Source organism: Haliotis rufescens, unplaced genomic scaffold, assembly GCF_023055435.1.
Source record: "Haliotis rufescens isolate VD_foot unplaced genomic scaffold, xgHalRufe1.0.p SCAF_2, whole genome shotgun sequence".
Taxonomy (NCBI): domain Eukaryota; kingdom Metazoa; phylum Mollusca; class Gastropoda; order Lepetellida; family Haliotidae; genus Haliotis; species Haliotis rufescens.
The window spans coordinates 8,126,851-8,150,308 of NW_025963890.1; the positions used below are offsets into that span (position 1 = coordinate 8,126,851).

Genomic DNA, 23,458 nt, shown 5'->3' on the forward strand with positions numbered 1-23,458 from the left:
TTTTTACTGTTCGTTCACCTGAATTCACTGAAGCCAGGGATAGATCTACGAGGTGCTTTATAGCGTACAACACTCGATAGATACACAGATCAAATATATTCTATTTCAACCTATCAGGATGTAGGTCAGTGTGCCTATGGTGATTGATGTTGACCGAATTTTAGAATTTCCGGTTTGCACTATTTTCAACTCAGACATTTTGCAGTCTCAATTGGATAAATCCGGCGCACAGACCGATTTCGGGATCCTTGGGTGTAACAATACATCAGATTTTCAGAGCATTGTGATACCTGGTGCCATGATTTGATTATTGTATTGACAGGTTGATACTTGTATGCTATGAACATCAACTGTTAAATGTTACATACTTCTTTCTGATTGTATGTAAGGGGTTGCAAGCCACTGTATTTATAATTGATTCAAATCCACTAAATATGTTTTACTTGGGCTAATATTGATTACCTTTGATGATGAAAATGTTTCCTCAGCTTGACAAGTGTGCTGTTTTCATGCATCTTACTGTAAAGGGGGTACATTGGTGTTTCATTTTGTGGAAATATTCAGCCACAAAGTCATTGTAGTCATTTTGAATACATTGAATGACTCGTATCAATCTTTTGTATGGCTTCAGTGTCAAGACTACCATTGTCTTGTTTGTTTCAGTCTCTACGCAAAGTCGGACAGGACAACCTGATCATGCTGCTGTGTGTGACCGTCTTCTTGTCCTACCTCCCAGAGGCTGGAGAGTACTCATGCTTCTTTGTTTATCTTAGGAATGTAAGTCCCTCGTTGCAATAGTTGCACAATAGGTCAATTTGTCATTGTAGTAGTTGCACACCATGTCAGTCCCTCATTGCAATAGTTGCACACCATGTCAGTCCCTCATTGCAATAGTTGCACAATAGGTCAATTTTTCATTGTAGTAGTTGCACACCCTGTCAGTCCCTCATTGCAATAGTTGCACACCATGTCAGTCCCTCATTGCAAAAGTTGCACACCATGTCAGTCCCTCATTGCAATAGTTGCACAATAGGTCAATTTGTCATTGCAATAGTTGCACAATAGGTCAATTTGTCATTGTAGTAGTTGCACACCATGTCAGTCCCTCATTGCAATAGTTGCACACCATGTCAGTCCCTCATTGCAATAGTTGCACAAAAGTCAATTTGTCATTGTCTGGTCTCGATTATTTACAGACCAACTTTATGTAACTAAAATATTGTAGATGGTTCAACAACAAACAACAAAAGCTATAAATACAACGTTATTTTAATAAACAAAACTTTAAGATTGAACAGCATTACAATGATTGTTTTCCAGATAATGGGCTTTTCTGTGGAGGAAACTGCCTCGTTTATAGCTGTAGTGGGCGTGTTGTCTGTTCTTGCACAGGTGAGTGGGAGACAGGTGGAGTTGTCAGCCACACCTGGTAGCCTACAGGTTCATGTATAGCTGTATATATTATTGAATGAGCAGATTTTTCTGATGTTGGAATTTCTAATGCAATTGACAAAGTGATACTTTGATTTTTTTTACTGAAAGACAGTATTTCTAGTTTTTTCAATTGTGCAGTGAAGCCAGCGACATTTCAGGAACCATCAAAGATATATTAATTTGTCCATAATTTGAGACAAGTAGAGAGCTTGGTTAGACCATAAAGACACTGCCAGGATGATAAAGCTTCGTTGTGCCGAACAATAAAACGAGTAGCAAAGATTGGGTGTTTACTATAACTGTTTAAATTCGATTTCAAGTGTATGCTGTTTATCAAAATGATTTTTATTGTGATTATTTTCCTTTCAGACTCTTATCCTTGCTTTAATAATGAAATACCTGGGACCAAAGCAGGCTATTCTATTTGGCCTAGTGTTTGAAGTAATCCAGTTAACATGTTATGGCTTCGGATCACAAACATGGTGAGTGTGACATTACTTTACACATTGTTTGAAATAACCTACTTAAACAGAGACTATACTTTCAACATAACTTCTTTGAGTGGCATTTAGAAGTTGGAGTGATAAAGTAAGACTGTGGCGACTCATATGTAGGAGAAACATCCAGGCCCCTACACATTAGAATAAAAGAACACAAGACCTCAGTACAAAAAAATGACTCAAAATCAGCCATCTCCGACCACACCCAAACCCACCCCGACCACAACATCCAGTGGAACAGCATCAAGATCCTGGCCAACAACCAATCAGACTACAAAATCAGGAAACTCCTAGAAGCCATCCACATCAAAAGGATCCAGCCAGCAATGAACAGAGACCAAGGCTATTACATCCCGCCTGCTTACCATCACCTAATTGCTCAATCCCTTTGTCCATCCAATTAATACAGTGGCTTCCATCATCTCCATCAGTTAGCTTGTTTACTCTGCTAGTATACTCTGTGTTCATCAGTCACCCACTGGCTTCAATTAGCTTAATCACCTCTCTGTGGCCATCAACTAGTCACTGTAACAACCTAGATGTCAATAAGTGTATATATAACTATTTTGTTTAGCCCTATCCATCACTTGCTTGATAAAGGTGTTAGGATCTACACCAAAACGTCGCACCAATTGTAATAAAGAAGTTGTTCATCCATAGAACTCGTCTTACTTACTTTCAACATGTTCATCCATGACAACAATGAATGTGCCACATATAATTTTGAACTACGATTTATGTTACATATTATTTTATTAAAACATTGTTTAGAGCCAGATAAAATGGTATTGTATTATCTAGTGTACAGTCATGCCCCGCTTATATGGACTTCAGATATCCGGACGATTTTCATTCAAAACGAAATATTTTTTACTTATCCTGCATTACTCCTTAATGCATTCACTGCTTACTTACGACAACTAGAAGGACAGCGCTGCGAAGGTCCTGGGTGAAGAAATAAAGTTGTTGTTCTCAAGTCCCAATCAGTGGCCTTCCGTCGCTGTCCTGTGACCTTGATGACACCTAAGGTCATCTTCACATCACTGCTTGTCGCAGCACAGCTAGGACGTGTCCAAGCGGAGCTCTCCTTTTGGATTAATTTTAGACCTTCAGTTTGTCTACAATCTTAAAAATTGATCTGCGATGGGTGATGTATTCTTTTCATATTACTTTCACCATGTTGTGTAGTTTTATATGAATTAATTAGGCGTGAAAAGACGCTTGTCTTTTTTCCCGCCAAAATATTGTTGTTCGCCGCCATTTTGAATTGTGTTACAATCGTTTGCCTGCCAAGGTAGTCATATTGTTTACAATTCTCAGCTACGTATGTATAACATATTCTTATGTTCTTAAATATTACTAGCTTTGGCGTAACAGTGAGTTGCGTATACTAAAATTATTGTATACTTTTTCAACTCGTTAAAAATATGGTTGCCGATAGATTAATATCAAATCTACGGCTTTCTTCCAGTCCCGCTTCATCAACAATTCTTTTATTGTGTACCTATGTTTATGCGATTAAATAGTTTTTTGTTGGTATTTTTGGTTTTACATTGAGTTGCGTATATGAACTATTGTATACTCTTGCAACTCGTAGTTTTTGCCGATAGATTATTGTTCAATTCTATGGCATTCTTCCAGTACCGCCTCATCAACAATGGCGTAATTGTGTTTAATTTAAACATATTTTATTGACATATATGGTCAACGGGATTGGGCAAAAGTTATCCAACTTAGGTGGCCCTTTCCCTACTCTATATGTACAGACATTGAATATACATATATATATGTAATTGTGTAACTTATGATTGAGCGTGGTATTAATTGTCGTGGGAAAAATCTTACAAAGATTATCATCCACGTTGTTTGGTTTGCGCGCAGATGTGCTCTCCAAACCCTAAATGAAAATATAAATACCCTTGGTTTACATTGGGTTGCGCATACAAAAATATTGTATATCCTTGCAACTCATAAATTTGCCGATAGATTAGTGTTCAAATTCTTCGGCACTCTTCCAGTATTATCTCATCAACAAGGGTTTCATTGCGTAACATACCTTTGAGCATTTTACTAATTGTCGTGGAAAAAACCTTACAAGATTATCATCCACGATTGGTTGGTTTGCGCGCGGATGTGCTCTCCAATCTCTAAATGTAAATAGCCTTGGTTTACATTGAATTGCGTATATAAAAATATTGTATACCCTTGCAATTCGTATTTTTGCCGATAGATTACTGTTCAATTCTACGGCATTCTTCCAGTACCATTTCTTCAATGGTTTAATTGCGTAACATAATTATGTTTGCTCGGTGTACATATTGTCGTGGAATAATCGCCCAAAGCTCTTTATCCACGGTCAAAGGCATGCACGTAGATGTGCTCGCCAAAATTCAAAATGTAATTTTTATGTAAATCTCTAATCCAACGAGTTTACTATATAAAAGCAGATTACTCACAATCATATTTTGCAGTTATTCCGTCGTGAGACGAGAGGAATGTCACTATCGCAGAATAGCGAATGACATATGGTTCTGTCATTACCACCCAACCGTTATTATCGGCAGGTATTATGACGACTGTGATTGCAGAAGTACACCATCCACCGAAATCAACAATACCGGAGGATTTTGTGAGTATCGTAACTGCTCCTATTTTTTCAGCCGCCGGACACTTCCAGATACATGTATGATAATCTGTGACGTCGGCGACAGCACCAGCGTATCGAGATGCTATGATGGGGGTAGATTAGACACAAGCCTTGATCCAGTCAATACTTTTGAGCTTTGTGTCTGATTTATCTGCGCCGAGCGCAGCACTTGACTACAACCAAAGCACTTCTATTACGCAATCGGCGCACGATCAGCTTAGCGCTGTTCCAACATATCCAGCATAGACCTGCGCCGAGCGCAGCGTCTGACTGATACCCAAGCGCTCCTATCACGCCAGTGACGCACGATCAGCTTAGCGCTGTTCCAACATATCCAGCATAGACCTGCGCCGAGCGCAGCGTCTGACTGATACCCAAGCGCTCCTATCACGCCAGTGACGCACGATCAGCTTAGCGCTGTTCCAACATATCCAGCATAGACCTGCGCCGAGCGCAGCGTCTGACTGATACCCAAGCGCTCCTATCACGCCAGTGACGCAAGATCAGCTTAGCGCTGTTCCAACATTCCAGACCTGCGCTGAGCGCAGCGTCTGCGTATCAATCAAGGTCTCTACAATGACGTTAGCCCAAGGCTTACAGTGTACCGGTTACGTAACCGGCACATGATCAGCTTAGCACATGTACCCGATTGGGAAGCAGACCATCTCGTGTCAGTAACGCCTTCCCCTGATAACAGGGTAAATAAGAGGGACACCACGAGGTCATTGGAGGAAGCCTTCTCCAAAACTCACATTTGCTCCGTGATTTAAGCGACCAATATCGTCAATGTTTGCAGTGGATCAGAATCTATTAGAGGATAACCCTATCTGATTAGATCACTTCCAAACTATGGTGTTTTTCCTACAGCGTCAGTTTGACCACAGGAAAATTCATCTTGAGACCGTTCTGACGGTGATTACCGTTACACCCAAGACTTTATAGCGTTTCCAACTGAGATGCTGGTTTCAAGGGCAGTCTATTACGTCAACCTTGATCATCTACTCCCCTGTTCAACGAACAGATCGCAGACACGCACGTCAAGTTCCCAAAAAGCTTGGAAAGTCCAAGTCAGGGAATTATAAGCCTAGACGCGCGTTTCTCAGGGAAGACCAGCATTCCCTTACTGAGAAAGGGAGTGGCAGAGACAAGTCTCAAGGACGATTTCGTACTTATCGCACTATATCATGGTGTCCGTATAAGGGTAGAGTTAACCCCACCGTTGACCACAGTTTGATTGGGAAAATCCAACATAGACATACTGTTGGTAAGAAGAGCTGTAGAGTGGGTTCACAACCCAGTCTTTACTCCGGGGTTTTATCCTCACACCTACCTGGTACTCATGAAGGACCCAGACAAGATGAGAATGATCCACAATCTCTGTGTTCAACGAACGTTTTATTCTTCATCAGTCTCGACTATCCATCCCAACCGTAGACTTTTCAGGTCCAGTTCATTGGGGTTCACTACCAATGGTAGTATTTCCCATTTGACATGTCAGTGACACTTATGGCTATTTACAGGAGTAATGAAGCCAATAACTATCTACACGTGACGAACACTTGGTTCGAGTCGTAGATGGAGGGCGATCTACTGTATCATCAACACATGTCAATAACTGGGATAGACAATCAACGAGGCGAAGTCGGGAGTATTCTCCTTCCTTTTGACTTCAGTTCATAGGAGACCTGTTTAAGACAGACCAGGATATCCTATCTGTACCGAGGGACAGATGGCACAAGTTTCTACTTCTTTTGTCATCTACTCTACACCAACCACACACACTTCGCCAGTGGCAAGTGTTGCTAGGGTTAATCACCTCGGCACAGGAGTTAACTAGCATGGCCGCTTACAACAGCAACCAATTCAATTTTTTTCCTGAACCCTTACATCAGGAGTCAGGATCCACTCAAGGCCATCACTCTACCAACTAAGCTAGAGCCTCAATTTGTGGCGCTGAATGTCTGCGGAGTCTGTTTATTCGGATTTTCCCCGAATACACACCTGTTTGTGGACGTCCCTTTTCAGGGGTGGAGTCTTCACTTACAAGACCAGATAAGCTCAGGGCTATGGCCCGGCGCACAATGGAAGTGGCACATAAACAACTTGGAGTTGGAAGCTTTAATTCTGGCTATATCACATTGGCAGAATCAACTACAGTTAGCCCGACTCGCTATATCCACAGACAACAGCACTGCGGTGTGGTGCCTGTGCAATCGGGGAACAACACACTCCCACTCTCCACTTCTAAGGACATTCAGATTTCTTCCATCTAGTGGATCGGCTGTGACTAAGGTTCATAGTTCAGCACATCCCCGGATGTAGAAACATACTGGCCGATACTTTATCACGTCCAGACAGGGTGGCTCCCACTGAGTGGAAATTTCTCACAGAAGCATTCCAGTTACTGCTTCAGGAATTCAGGCAACCAAACATTGACTTGTTTATTACTTGCCTAGGCCACCAACTCATGACGTATATCTCCCCGTTGCCGGATCCGCAGACTTGGGCGGTGGACGAGTTCAGTATCACTTGGGAAGTGCAAAGAACTAAAACTCTTCTGCCACCACTTTTACTTCCAAGGTGCTACAGGGGATCAAGGAGACAAGGTATCTCGATCTCTCCTTTGGTCGCACCATGGTAACCGGCGAGAGGGTAGTTCGTCAAGCTCGGAAAAATCTAAAACGATTCACTTCCCCTCTCACAGTGGTCCAACCTACTCATCCACCCTCAACAGAAAATTGCCTCACCCAACGTCTGCACGCATGGTTCGTCTTTAAAAGGCGTTTAAGTGCGAAGGGTTATTTCGACACGGGCAGCAAAGCTATAGCTTTAGTTCATCGTTACTCTCCCAGAGACGACGATGACAAGTGGGGATCACTTGAGACTTTTTACAGGGAAGAAAAGAATCAAGACCCTACGATTGCGTCACAATTCCTAGAGGAATACCTCCTACATTGCGTACCCAAAAACACTTGGAAGGTAGCACCATTACTACGTAATTGGCTGCAATTATCTTAGTGTTGGCCGTTTCCGGAAAATCACAGTGTGATTAAGGTCACGGAACTACAGGCCATATTATGCTCATTCAGGTTTGAGGATCAGAAGGCCAAGTTCCAGCCACCTGATTGGGACTTGAACGTGGTACTTCGAGGTTTGCGAGGGCCCCCTTCGAGCCCCTCATTGCATCCTCATTTTCAAGCTCCTTCCCAGCGCGTGACACCTTCGTTACACTCTCGGTATAGTATAGAGAGCTCCGCGAACGGGCTATCGCTGTGAGGAGCTTGGACCTCACCAAGGAAACAATGGTTTTCTCTTGGCATTAGCAATGGCGGTACGGGTGAGCGAACTACATGTGGTCGACTCAACCCGGATCCGTTTTGAGCATGGGACGCACGGAACAGGACATCTAGGGTTATGCTGGGATTTTATTGCTAAAATCTACTACCAGGCCAACCCGACCGTTCTTCACCATCCCACCGATATCGACTATTGTGGGAATCGTACATGGTGAAGTTCTCCTGGGCTCGGTGCGAGCAGTTCGAGTTTTCATTCGACGCTCCAAGACAAGGCGTGGTTCGTCCACGACAGAAGTTAGTCGCATAATCGCAAACACCATATCTATATGGTTACGCGCAGTAATCCTTCAGGCCTACGAGATCATCAAACGGAACTCGCCGAGAGCGAATTACCCTCAAGATCTCAAGGTGTCAGCCTTACCAGGGCTCAACACGGCAATTGTGGTTTTGGAACAATCACGGAAGGATATTTCTGGAGATTCGACACATATTTTCGTTAGTCATAACCTTCGCGTTGTGACTCTCGACGATGTCAAAGACGTTCGAAGTTTGGCCCTCTGGTTGTTATCCTGCAGATTGCCAACCACTGACGCAAATAATGAACTCGCCCTATACAGAGCCAGTCAACTTCCATGTGCAGTCACTCAGTCGCCACCAGTGGAAGAATATTAGACAATCTTGTTTGTCAGCGACGGCTCTATGACGCAGTAAGTAAAGAATTAGCTGAATAGCTATTATTTTCTTTATTACTAAGCGTGTATAGGGAATTTCTCTTTAATTCCTATGTTCAATGTTTTTGATTTTTGAACAACCCTACCGTAATGGCGTTTTTGTCTGAACTTTTCCGCTTCACGGTTTATCGACCAAATGGGGTCGTATTGCAGGGTGTGAATTATTGAGGTTTCTGTATTCTGAAGGTTGACCCACCTCCAAACCGTCCGATACAGATGCATTAAGGAGTAATGCAGGATAAGTAAAAAATTTAGTAAAATCTAAATATTTTTTACATTTGTATACTTATCCTGCATTACTACGCTTAAGGCCCACCCGTCGTTAGACTTGCCTCCCCACTTTGGCTTCAGAAACCTCAAAAGTATGTTTTTCTAAGAGCTTGGGCGACAGGCAGTGATGTGAAGATGACCTTAGGTGTCATCAAGGTCACAGGACAGCGACGGAAGGCCACTGATTGGGACTTGAGAACAACAACTTTATTTCTTCACCCAGGACCTTCGCAGCGCTGTCCTTCTAGTTGTCGTAAGTAAGCAGTGAATGCATTAAGGAGTAATGCAGGATAAGTATACAAATGTAAAAAATATTTAGATTTTACTAAAATTACGATATAAATTTACCCGTATATACGGAAATTCAGTTTCCGGAACCGGATGGTCATTTTCATAGACAAAACACTGAAATGCACACAAAATTGTCTCACTTACGTGGACAATACACTTCCGCTGGTGGTAATCCTTTGATTCGTGAGAAATCAAGTGACACTGAGTTACGTTTGAGACGAGCTTGTTTATTGTACATGTAATCCCATTCGATAAATATGGCGTCTGTGGAGGTCATAGGTCATAGGTCAAAGTTGTGACTTCAAACTGTGAGTATGGCCTGTCAACCAGCGAAACGTAAGCGACACGCAGTTACAGCACGCGAAAAAATTAAGAAGCGGGTTTCAGTTATATGGAAATTTGTTTATATGGACGAATTGTGAAATGACGCAAGTGTCCGTATAAACGAGGCACGACTGTATAGCTTGTGTATAGTTTCATTGTTTTCAAAAGGTGTTGATAACTGCTCAGCCATTGTATAGTCTGTCTTGATTATATGCATGTAGCCACAGTATTGTCATAAGGATGACTGAGGCATAAAACAAAATTCACTCCTAGTTCAGTAAATTCTACACATGAGGAATGTTTCCTAAGGTTTTTGTTTCAGAAACAGCATGGCCTTACGGAACCTAGGTGTTACATTGTGTGATAGATACCCCAATGATTGTACTTGTGTTGCAGGGTCATGTGGTGTGCCGGCGGCGTGGCGGCGATGTCCAGTATAACATACCCTGCCATTAGTTCCTTTGTCTCAGCTCATGCAAGTGCTGATCAGCAGGGTAAGAGTTATCTCCCTTTACAGTGACACTTGCAAGCTCCTCACAGCAATAGTACGTTCCCGGAGCTCTCTATACTATCGCTGCCACCAGTCAAAACTCCCCACTGTGAATAGGTGGCCACAACCATGCTTGGAGTTGAACTCGCAACCGAATGACCGTTATGTTTACAAACAAGTGACGACTGTCGTGACGCCGAATACACTTATACATGTAGCTGCTAAATTACTTTCTTCGTTTGTCAATTTGAATTTCTGTTTCATTAAAACTATCGTGTTATTGATATAGTAAGAATGTAAGGGAGAAGTTGGTTGGTTTTCCGTTAGTCTGCAATCTCGAACCAATCTGATTATCAAAACAACAAAGTAAATTCATCTGGAAAACATGGTCAGTCGTAAACCTTTTCAAATTGAAATATGATGGCATTCCCAAAGACATAAACAAAAGTATAAACGTTACTACATTTGGGGTTAGAGGGCAAATTTCAAGATTCTTGTGATGGCCGCGCCCACACTGGTGGCAGCGATGTTACCGAGAGTGTAACGAAGGTGTCACGCGCTGGGAAGGAGCTTGTGACACTTGATCAGATTCACTCACACTTGGGACCCCCCCTGGCAGGCAATTTTGGGTAAAAAATCATAATCTTGTTCAAAATTTGATTTTTTTTAAAGTTATTATTTTCTTATATTTTGGTGTATTAGTTGAACATTGTTTTTTGAGATTGCATTCAATGTAATAATATGAAACTAAGCATTGAAACTTATTAATGCTAAGCATTATTGGTCCTGTTGTCAGTGAAATACAGGTTACTTCTGCAATGCCATAAAATTATTTATTAGTTATTACAGGAATTGGTAAATTTATAGTTCCAATTTGGGAGGTTTTAATGACATTTGCTTCAGACTTAAGGGCCAACTATCAGCATCTGGGCAGGTCCAGATTAACCCCTGCAAGGTGTTGTCATGGTAATGTTTTCACTGTTAAGCATGGTGTTGTTATCCCAATGTTCTGACTGTTGTACACAGGTGTCGCTCAAGGGATCATCACAGGTATCCGAGGCCTGTGTAACGGACTGGGGCCGGCAGTGTTCGGCTTCATCTTCTATCTCTTCCACGTAGACATCTCTGCCAATGGGAGCGAGCCACAGGGCCACAAGCACCCCAAAACATCTAACAACACATTTAGTCCCTTTCCTAAAAATTTCCAGGTATGACTGAAGTATTTTACGGAGAAAGTATCTTTAAACGTGATGATAATAGTTTTGTATCCACATAATGTATTGTCTTTCAGAAAACTTGCACTTAACATGTATGAAGGGAGACCACTTTAGATCAGAAAGTTTCAATTGTCATGTGATTGTGACTGTGTTGGAAACTTACTGATTATCCGAATTGCGTCATATCTCGAGTAATTCAGAGCTCCAGATAAGCTGCGTATCTGCGTAAAATACGCATCAGAAATTCAGAAATACGCAGTTAAATAAAATCCAAGCGAATACACAAAGAACATTACAGATAAGCTACAAAAATAAAACTTGTGCGTATCATCAACATTTTGTGAAGTAACCCTGCGTATTCGATTAACAAATCAGCAACTTATTTTGAAATTATAAACGGGCATTCCGTCAACCTTGTCAAACTCCACGATGACAGTTACATCATGATCATTTGCCATCACACTTTCTTGTGGAAGTATCGTGGTATTTTTGAGTCCTATAAAGCTCTCGAACCCACACGACACCAGTTTGCAGGGACTAGATGAATAGTGTTTTTAAATATTTAACTTAAATACCCACATGTGTAACAATTAGTGGGTAACAGAAATTTGAATACCCAGATAGAATTACTGATACCCAATGATTTTAAAATACATGGGTAAAATACCCACAACACCAAAAGCTTATCTGGAGCTCTGGTAAATGCTGGCCTTGGACAGATTCTTTTGTGGAGAATAAAACCTGAAACTATCTTATGTGACACATGGGGATGCCAGAATAGGTCCCCTGGGCTGAATGCCATTTGTATGACAGACTTCATTGGGAAACAGTGGTTTCACTGTTTGACATCATACCCCAACAGGGTGGATCGTGGCTCATGTGTCCATGGTTCCAGGTTTGCATGTTCCAAACTTGAATATTTACAGGCTGCCATGACATACCGTATTCGACGTAATAAGCGCCCAGGGCGCTCTCAAAATTGGAAATAGGGACTCTTATTAGAATATTATTTTGTTGAAAAAAAAAACAGAGTTGAAAGATAAATTTCGTGGTTTATGCTGACAGCCTGAAATGTTTATGTACGACAGATATATTTTTCCAGAATTTAATTGCCCATGATTAAGGTTGCTTATAACACTCGAGTGCGTATTATACGCGAAATAATAAGTCTTGTGTACATTGATCAATCGGAAGGGGTGCCAATTGGGATTCTTCACTAACCAATATATTATAATTAGCAAATATCGCCGTGGGCGCTTATTAGAGCGGGCGCTTATTACGTCGAATACGGTAGATGGAATATTGCTGTGTGTTATAACAACACTCATTCATAGATTAGAACATGTTTATTGTTGAATCCAAGCAGTTTCAGCTGCTGTTTGTTGACTTTTTGGTGCTGATCTGAGTGTGTATCAGTATCCGAAATAGGAGCCTGAAATATTTTTCTACGTGCCCGATTGTCTAGTAGAAAATTTCCTTGCTTCACTGACACGCACAATTCGTAATAGCACTGATATGTGACTCAAGATCACAAGATCTACATCTTTGACTATACAGCTGTAAATGTTTAAGGCACAGAGTAAAGTAAATCTCAGAAAAAGGATGATCTCTGGCCTGAAGCTTTCTAGACATGCAAGTTACATTTATGAGCCACCGGCCCACTTAGCTTGTGGGGAGAAGAACATATTTCTGACACTGCTGTGTATTGTTTCAGAATGTGGTGCCAGGCCCACCATTTGCATTTGGAGCTGTGTTGGTGATCCTAGCGTTGCTAGTTGCAGTCTTTCTCCCCGACAACCCACATGGTAATGTCAACAAGTCCTCCACCAAGAAGGTCCTGCCATTGTCATATGACTACCAAAAGGAATCAGGTGTGTAGCTTCAGATAAAGGTCGTAGGTAACAAGTATCTGCACCAGTAAACAACCTGTCTTAAACTTTTCTGAGATATTTCAGTTAAACTCTTAATGACTTTATCACATGCTCATTGCTTCTTTAAACGTGTTGCTTTGTATGTTGTTTTGCTAGGCACATTTGCTAATCCAGTTCACACTCTTTCTCTGGAGTGAGTGAGTGAGTGAGTATGGTTTGATGTCGCTTTTAGCAATATTCCAGCAATGTCACATCGGGGCTTTTTCTGTGGAAGCATGGAGACTAATGTATTGATGACACAGATAGGAACACGTCAAATTATGTGAGGGGCGGTGGGGTAGCCAAGTGGTTAAAGCATTTGCTCGTCACGCCGAAGACTCGGGTTCGATTCCTCACATGGGTACAATGTGTGAAGCCCATTTCTGGTGTCCCCCGCCGTGATATTGCTAGAATATTGCTAAAAGCGGCGTAAAACCATACTCACTCACTCACTCAAATTATGTCCCCTTTGATCAGGACTATTTGAGTGTTACCATGGTTACTGTCAGCATTTTGCTTTCGGATGCACTCAGTGTACTGTCATGTGATCTTACCAATGATATAGGTTCACACTGATTATGTTTCTAGGTTTGGCAGCATCATACCCATGCTTGTGGGTTTCACCAAAGTAGTAAACATCTAAGACCCGCTTTCCCTCCACATTGAGCTGACAGGCCATGATATGACTGGAATACTGTCCAAAGCGGCGTTAAACCCACTCACTCACTACTAATGATATATGTATGTAAGTCTTTCTACAAACCTTATCATGGCTAGCATGGATCAGACTTAACCGCATGTGTTTTCTGTTGCAGGAGTGAAGAAACATGAAGAGGAGCCTCTGATGGAAGAGCCAGAGGCTGACTTATAGCAGTAGTCTCCCCTAGGCTCTTTAACAGGTCAAGGTCATATTCTACATATTCAAACTTCACGAGAAAACAGATCATTTGCACCAAATGTTGAAAGGAAGAGAAATTTCTTATTTAAGGGAGTCACAGGGTTCCATGAAGAGTATTCTCCCTTGTGTGAAAAGATATCAGAGTTATCTCCCTTCTTGTCATGATTTTGTAAGGAACTGAAACGCACTCACTGTTTGCAATGACTTTCTGTCCTTGATGGCAAGAACTGGTATTACACTCTGAGTCTGTCGCACGTAGTTCCAAGACTTGTATGGTCCCTGTCAGTCATAGAATTAATCCCAGTCTGTGACTAAGTGTTTCACATGGTCTGCTTGTTGTCAGTGTTCATCATCCCACTGTTTGTGTCGTCTTCAACAAAATATCTCAGTATTATCATCCGGAGATACAACATCAACAGTCATGTTTAGGGATGGATTTCCACACAGATAGGGTCTCTTGCTCAATCTCGTAGCAATTTTTAACAATAATGCCAATGATCTTTTCTTCAAATCAGTTATTTTCTAATCAGAATATGACTAGCGTATGAAACCTTATTGATTGTTGATAATCCACATCTGTCATGAAGTGTGTTTTGTACAGTTTGAAAATATAGATATTTTATGCCAGAGCCCTATATTTTAGCATATATTGTACCAGTAGATTTGAAATTAGAAGTTTGAATTTTTTTTTCGCCTAATGGCTGACAATCTTTTGCATGTTTTGAATAGAAGATATATGAGTATCTTGTATTCTGCCAAATTAACTGTTTTGCCAAATATGGGACAGATGGTATCCCAGTTTGACTGTAGGAGTGATGTGAGGCTTGACAGATATGTTCACTTTGTGTTTGAGTTTTTCTTCTGGGTTTGAGACAAAAGGATGGTAAATATCTGTGACAAAGATGTAGGTAGATTGGTAGATACAGGAAAACTGCAACACAAGGTAGAAAGACAGGGATTTTGATTGACGTTGAGATTGTTCTCTTTAAATGGAACATTTCAACCTCATAAATAGCGAAAGAAAAATACAAGCATTGATTCTGATAAACTGCAAATGATTGCGGATAATTCATGTGTAGTCGTGATCAGTGTTTTTGCAAGGATCAATACTGTAAGACCTATCTTTATTTACTTTCCATATTCAAATTTGTATAGTGTGTATTTTATGATAAACAGTTCACAAATGGATAGGTTCCCTCCATGCAGTTAGCAGACGGGATATCCTGTAGGATATGCTACAGTATTAGGAGTAGGTATTAAGATAAGCCATTAACAAGAGAACAATAGGTATCAAGTCTCTGGCAATATCCAGGAAATTAAGGGGGCATGGGTGACCCAGTGGTCTAAGGAAACGCGATTGTGGGTTCGATTCCTGGTTCGCCCCAATTATGTTTCTATAGGTTTGTCAGCACCATACCCGTGCTCGTGGGTTTCACCGAAGTGGTAAACGTCTGAGACCTGCATCACTTCAGGCTTTCCTCCCACATTAAGCTGACATACTGCGATATAACTGGAATACTGTTAAAAGTGGCATTAAACCCAACTCACTCACTCACTCCAGGAAATTAAATCGAACCCCAATAAGATGTAGGATGGCATATTTCAGTGATTTTAAATATTCAGGTGACAGATGTTGGGTGAATGGTTCATATGTTACATGCTTCCTTATGACCTTTGACCTCAGATATGTAAAGACTAAACTGATGTGGGAATGGAAGATTACAAGATTGTGTTTGTTTTAGTGTTCTCAACACATGTTTTGTAAATATGCGCAAGGAATTTGGATGATTCTCTTGTTTTTTATGTGTTTTGTGACATTGTCATATTCCTAGTGTAAAATATTGATGTACTGATTTGCTGTGTCTCTTGTTCATGCCAAGTATAGCTTCCCCGGGGATATCTGCATGACTTTAGTTCTTGTATTTAGTTTAACGTATTCACTTTGTTATCAAATGTTACGGACAGTCTCAACAAAAGATGAAATGAGGTTAATTTCATTTAGGAAGAACACCTGATAAACATGCTATTTACTAGAAATACAAACGAAAGTTTGCAACATTAATACCGTACTCGACGTAATAAGCGCCCCGCTCTGATAAGCGCCCTCGGCGATATTTGCTAATATATTGGCTAGTGAACAACCCCAATTAGCACCCCTTCCGATTGATCAATGTATACAAGACTTATTTGTTCGTGTGTAATACGCACTCATGTGTTATATGCACCCTTAATTATGGGCAATTAAATCCTGGAAAACTATATCTGTTGTATATAAACATTTCAGGCTGTAAGCATGAACCAAGAAATGTACGATCTATTAACTGTTTTTTTTCACCCAAATAATATTCTAATAAGAGCCCCCTATTTCTAATTTTGAGAGCGTCATGGACGCTTATTACGTCGAATACAGTAGTGGTCTGTAAAGCATGGTAATTAACTATTAACAAAGAGAAAATAAGCATATGGTTTTGAAATTGGTAGGAGATGTAAATGTGTTTATTTTAAGAATGTGAACTCTTTTACGTAACTGCAATGCCATTATATGCCTAAAATACTATTCAAGGCAGTGTAAAACTCACCTCACCTGCCGTAGCTTTCTCAATGTGTGTTATGTCTTTATGTGAATGTGTTTTGAGTTACCGGTATGAGTTTCGGAAACAATATTGAGAAGTGTTTCCAGCCATGTCTCCACATTAACAGCTTAGTTTTGTGGATATTTTATGTAGAAACTACCATATTTGGTACCCTGCGCCAATTAGGGCCTCGGACCAACTTCATGACCAATTTGGGAGTAATCTTTATATGTACCTATTACTAAGACTGACAATTTACATGACGATCCATATTGTCTTGTGTATACTTCAATTTATTTACAGACAACAGCATTGCAGAAGGGGTTCATAATTGTGTGGTAGCTAATTTAGAAAAAGATTTAGAAACAGCAACATTTAACTAAGTTTGTTCACTACCCCTTGATCTTAAAATTAAAAAGTATTAACTTGTTTATGGCTTTGATAAGTGCTTTGATAAGTGCTCCCCTTCGTCAAATTTCGTCAAATGGCATATACGGTATTTGTTGTTCAGCTGAACATGTGTATAGTCACACCTGCCGGTGTGTTAGTCACGTCAGATTTAGCTACCTCAGCTTCCCACACAAGATATAGCTGTTTGAAAAATTCCTATGATGTTGCCTGGATTTGTGATTTGTCAGGATTAGGGATGTTAATATGAGAATACAGCTTCATCATCTCCCAGTGGGAGGGGTCGTACCTTTGAAATAACTTAAGTTTGCAATTAGCATCAGTTCACTGTTTTCCCATTTCTTTGAAAGCTAAGTAAGTCAAACATATCTCATGAAAAATGCTTTTATTTAATATTTATTGCATTTAGTATTTAGCTACATTATGACTGTATCATATTTTGGAGAATGGAAGATTTAAGTTTTCAGGTTTTTTTCCTGTGTGTATGATTTTTGTAATAATGAGTTAGCGTGGCTCCGTTTATCAGTTAGTTTGGTAAGTTCAATTAATTTTAGTAAAAATTGGAATGATTTTTTCCTTTTTTTGGCCTTGTGTGTGAGTCTTTGGCGTATAATTTGCTGATGTGTCTTATCATAGCTCTCACTCACTGTACAGGTGTACACTGACTCAATGTACAGATGTGACAGCTTCAGATTATGTACAGGTGTAACAGCTACAGTTAGGACTAGGTAAGCTAATGACACCCAAGATATTTTTGCTGTCTGTGATTTTGATTAGCTTTGTCTTCCAATTCTGGCTACCAATGAATCAAGTGCAATGCTCCCATTGTTTTGTTTGAACATCATCCAACATGGCATGCAAATATTTTCGAAGATTTGTAAGCAGACTGAACATCTATATGATTTTGGTAGTGACAATCATTTTCAGAGAAAAGTAGAAGCGTATTTCATCATTGTTTCATCGTGGATGTGTGGAATGTGTCCAAATGTCTTTGAGAGCGAATGGGGCCATTGTACCCCCTGCTCCAGCTCCAGCCAGTTTCATGGGACTGTTTATCCAGTAGAAAGTAACACTTTATCATCAGCCATGTTTACCAGAACACACACAGCTCTGAACACTGCATTGCGCTTGTCCAGAAGTCCCTACAGGGCATGTGTTCTGTATGATTATGACTTTCTTTTATGGTTTAAAACTGCATAAACCCCACAAAGTAGAACTTGAGATGTGCTTGTATGTGTGTCCAGCTTTTCAGTGTAATTTATCTCTCAAACAATACTGTAGTCATTCCAATGTCAGGAACTCTGGCCTCCTCTCCATGTCAGTGTCAGTCTTTCACTTACCTACCTTTCATTCAGGAACCATCTTTCTTTGTGGACACCTTTTAGATGCTTAGTAGGTAGGCTAGTGATAATCCAGGTTTTTTACAGGTGTAACTGCAGTGTAATTGAAGTATACTATAGGTGTATCTGTGGGTGGGACTGCAGTGTAACTGAAGTACGCCATAGTGTCATTTAGGTTTTCACAGTTGTAACTGTAGTGTAATCTAGGTCCTGACAGGTGTAACTTCTGTACCTTGTGTAATCTAGGTCAGCACAGGTGTAATGTTAGTTGTATATGTGTAACTAGTGTAATCTAGGTCAGCACAGGTGTAATGTAAGTTGCACAGGTGTAACTAGTGCAATCTAGGTCAGCACAGGTGTAATGTAAGTTGCACAGGTGTAACTAGTGCAATCTAGGTCAGCACAAGTGTAATGTAAGTTGCACAGGTGTAACTAGTGCAATCTAGGTCAGCACAGGTGTGATGTAAGTTGCACAGGTGTAACTAGTGCAATTTTGGTCAGCACAAGTGTAATGTATGTTGCACAGGTGTAACTAATGCAATCTAGGTCAGCACAGGTGTAATGCATGTTGCACAGGTGTACCCAGTGCAATCTAGGTCAGCACAGGTGTAACTAGTGTAATCTAGGTCAACACAGGTGTAACTAGTGTAATCTAGGTCAGCACAGGTGAAACTAGTGTAATCAAGGAAACTACAGGTGTAACCGTTATGTAATTTTGGTGTACTACAGGTATAACTAATGAAATCAAGGTTACCACAGGTGTAACTTGTGTAATCTAGGTAACCACAGACATAACTATTGTGTTGTCTTGGTTACCACAGGTGTAACTAGCATCTTTTTGGTTACCACAGGTGTTACTTGTGTAATCCAGGTAACCACAGGGATAACCAGTGCACTCCTGGCATACAGCAGGTATAAATGTAGTGTAACCTAGGTTATCAAAGGTCTAACTATTGTAATCTAGGTTACCACAGGTGTAACTATAGTGTAACCAAGGTTACCAAAAGTGTACATGTTAGATAATCTAGGTGTACCACATGTTTATCAGTTTGTATATAGTAGGTCCACCAATGCTACATCAGTGTACAGATAGTAACTCATGCATAACCAGAGTGTATTTAGCTTAATACCAAGTAAGCAACAAAGTACCATTAAACAAAACTGGAATCTGTGATGAAGTGCAATTTGAAGGATTGTAGAACTGATATGAAAGTTACAAGCTTCCATTGAATCTATTGACATTCTATCTGTTAGCTATGAAATGTGTACACACAAGACAAGGAAGAACCAGCCAAGTCAGCATTTCCTGTCTTAGGTTAGTAATACAGGGCCCAGTTCTACTAAGAGATCATGTAATTATGTCTCTTGTCAGCCCATGTATGGAGGTCGCTACCTTTGTGGTACTAAGATTGCTCTGTCACACAAGGTCAAGGTGATCCCACTAAGTTAGTCGGAGAGGTTATCCTAGTTCACGGAGGTACATTTTCTATTATTCGGTTCATTCACTGTAGGTCAGCTATCATTTGACGTGATCATTATGTTATATTGTGATAAGTAAAGTGTGATTTTTAAGGCATGAATACTAATTGTTAGGTGCTATAGTTCTTTTGGTCAAACTACATGTCATTGTTTGGTGTGAAATCTTTTAGGACATCTTCATTTGTTATCAGTATTTAGTACTATAAACTCATTTTCTACCACAAGGGGTTGTTTTAGTAGAACATATTGATAGCATTGAACTATATCTGTGTAACCATAATCTCCATCATCACCACCCCAACCATCATCATCTTTATGACGCATCTATTTAAACTAATAACCTATCCCTCATTAGATGTTATTCATGATGATTCTAGTCTCTTTGTGGTAATGATTTGAGAAGGTTCCAGCATGTGTTGTGGATGCTCATGAAATGTTGCCATCTGTCATATCTAATGCAAATTGTTTATATTGAATCTGTTAATAAAGACAACCATAAATAAAGATCTTACTAGGATGTCTTCTGAATGAGTAAGAATTGCGCTATTTTAAAATAAGTATCTTTATTAAGAAATAAATTCAGTGTTGTATGGTTGTAATGACCACCATTATGATGGAACTATGATATCTTCGTGAATATGGACCCAATCATATTTGATGAAGAGCTTCAGTTTGGAATAGAGTCTGAGAGATTAATTGATCCGATTATTCTAGTCCTTACACTTAATTCTGATTCTGCTTGTAAGCTTCAAGTGAGTATCTGTGGGTCTCAAGGTTGATCCACCCTACTGAATGTAAGTGGACTGTGCCAGCACAGTGTGTATATATGAAGTAAGGATGTTCCATTGATTTATGAAGGGGCCATTTGTCAGTAATTGTGACCACATTTGCCTTATAAACATTATATGTGAGCCTGAAGGGAAAGATGCATTGACATGATACTTTCAGAGTCACTTGTTGGTCTAGAAAATGTGAAGCTCTCCAGAGATTCTGCCAGGCCAGAGCACACAGTATACTCATGTTCTCATATATTATATGGGAGCTATTCAACACTGTCGTCATATACGTTATACATTTTGATTTTTAATACTCAAAATTATTTAAATAATTCAGTGTTTTTAATTCTAGTATTCTTTCCTGAATAATTTGTTTTGGAATTGTGTTGCCTTATTGAAAATTTGACAGTTTTGATGTGTACAGTAAAACCTAATGGACTTAAACTCCATGTGTTCGATATATCAGTCAGGCAATGAAACACTGTTTCCGAGGATGCCAAGTTGTCAAGGGTTACCTGTCAGTACAGAGGAGAAGAGCTGTGCGTCCTGCCCTACAGAGCAAATGATGTATGTTATTTCTTTTGTGTTATTACCATATAAGTCATATATACTACTCAACATCTGCTGCGGACCACACCTTTGACTTCAGATGACTCGATCTTCAGCAATTGTAGAGTAGTATGCCTCTCACATTCCTGCTCTTCTAATTTCCGCTGATGAAATTCTGGCAGAATCTCTCCTTATCCAGTGTTGTTGTCGATGATTAAACAGAATTTATATATCATCCTGAAAAAGCAGTGATGTATTTACTTTTTTCCAGGTTTGTAAGGGTAACATTTATATATGATCCATTGTACCTCCATATAACCACATTAGATTTCTGATGAACAGTCTAGATGCCCTCTCAATGGAAGTGTTGTGTACCTACTCCTCAACTGTTATCTGTAGATTGTTTTACTGGTCATATACATACCACATATGTCATGGTATCCCTATGCTGTACATGTCATCGTGAATAAAATCAAAAGTCATCACAATCTCTTGTTGTCTTTACATCACTTTTCTCTCCAAGGACATGGGAGGGATTCCGGGTCAGAATGTGTCCTCGTGCATGAAGGAGCAGTGGGGTAACCTGGTTGTTGTAGCGTCCCTCATCACGTTGAAGGACAAGGGAGGGAGTCCGGGTTAGAATGTGTCCTCGTGCATGAATGAGCAGTGGGGTAACCTGTTGGTTATAGCGTCCCTCATCACACTGAAGGACAAGGGAGGGATTCTGGGTTAGAATGTGTCCTCGTGCATGAAGGAGCAGTGGGGTAACCTGGTGGTTGTAGCGTCCCTCATCACGCTGAAGGACAAGGGAGGGAGTCCGGGTTGGAATGTGTCCTTGTGCATGAAGGAGCAGTGAGGTAACCTGGTTGTTATAGAATCCCTCATCACGCAGAAGGACAAGGGAGGGATTCCGGGTCAGAATGTGTCCTTGTGCATGAAGGAGCAGTGGGGTAACCTGGTGGTTATAGCATCCCTCATCACACTGAAGGACAAGGGAGGGATTCCGGGTCAGAATGTGTCCTCGTGCATGAAGGAGCAGTGGGGTAACCTGGTGGTAATAGCGTCCCTCATCACGCAGAAGGACAAGGGAGGGATTCCGGGTCAGAATGTGTCCTCGTGCATGAAGGAGCAGTGAGGTAACCTGGTGGTAATAGCGTCCCTCATCACGCAGAAGGACAAGGGAGGGATTCCGGGTCAGAATGTGTCCTTGTGCATGAAGGAGCAGTGGGGTAACCTGGTTGTTATAGCGTCGATCACCACACTGAAAGACAAGGGAGGGAGTCCGGGTTAGAATGTGTCCTCGTGCATGAAGGAGCAGTGGGGTAACCTGGTTGTTATAGCATCCCTCATCACACAGAAGGACAAGGGAGTGATTCTGGATTAGAATGTGTCCTCGTGCATGAAGGAGCAGTGGGGTAACCTGGTGGTAATAGCGTCCCTCATCCGCAGAAGGACAAGGGAGTGATTCTGGATTAGAATGTATCCTCGTGCATGAAGGAGCAGTGGGGTAACCTGGTGGTAATAGCGTCCCTCATCACGCAGAAGGACAAGGGAGTGATTCTGGATTAGAATGTATCCTCGTGCATGAAGGAGCAGTGGGGTAACCTGTTGGTTATAGCGTCCCTCATCACACTGAAGGACAAGGGAGGGATTCTGGGTTAGAATGTGTCCTCGTGCATGAAGGAGCAGTGGGGTAACCTGGTGGTTGTAGCGTCCCTCATCACGCTGAAGGACAAGGGAGGGAGTCCGGGTTGGAATGTGTCCTCGTGCATGAAGGAGCAGTGTGGTAACCTGGTGGTTATAGCGTCCCTCATCACCCTGAAGGACAAGAGAGGGATTCTGGATTAGAATGTGTCCTCGTGCATGAAGGAGCAGTGGGGTAACCTGGTGGTTGTAGCGTCCCTCATCACGCAGAAGGACAAGGGAGGGATTCTGGGTTAGAATGTGTCCTTGTGCATGAAGGAGCAGTGAGGTAACCTGGTTGTTATAGAATCCCTCATCACGCAGAAGGACAAGGGAGGGATTCCGGGTCAGAATGTGTCCTTGTGCATGAAGGAGCAGTGGGGTAACCTGGTGGTTATAGCATCCCTCATCACACTGAAGGACAAGGGAGGGATTCCGGGTTAGAATGTGTCCTTGTGCATGAAGGAGCAGTGGGGTAACCTGGTTGTTATAGCGTCGATCACCACACTGAAAGACAAGGGAGGGAGTCCGGGTTAGAATGTGTCCTCGTGCATGAAGGAGCAGTGGGGTAACCTGGTGGTAATAGCGTCCCTCATCACGCAGAAGGACAAGGGAGTGATTCTGGATTAGAATGTGTCCTCG

The 23,458-nt window shown here is 41.1% G+C and overlaps 1 protein-coding gene across 7 annotated transcripts in view; it reads left to right on the forward strand.

Moving 5' to 3' along the window:
- LOC124111119 (hippocampus abundant transcript 1 protein-like) overlaps nt 1-21,616 on the forward strand; it is a 58,142-nt gene extending 36,526 nt beyond the window's left edge. For all 7 annotated transcript variants that reach the window (XM_048399574.1, XM_046470720.2, XM_046470721.2 and 4 more), the window contains 7 exons: nt 664-777; nt 1,321-1,392; nt 1,804-1,916; nt 9,890-9,987; nt 11,010-11,191; nt 12,915-13,071; nt 13,926-21,616. In XM_048399574.1, coding sequence (XP_048255531.1) covers nt 664-777; nt 1,321-1,392; nt 1,804-1,916; nt 9,890-9,987; nt 11,010-11,191; nt 12,915-13,071; nt 13,926-13,981 — 792 coding nt within the window. In that variant the 3' untranslated portion in view covers nt 13,982-21,616. The remainder of the gene's footprint in view (nt 1-663; nt 778-1,320; nt 1,393-1,803; nt 1,917-9,889; nt 9,988-11,009; nt 11,192-12,914; nt 13,072-13,925) is intronic.
- The last annotated feature ends 1,842 nt before the right edge of the window (nt 21,617-23,458 follow it).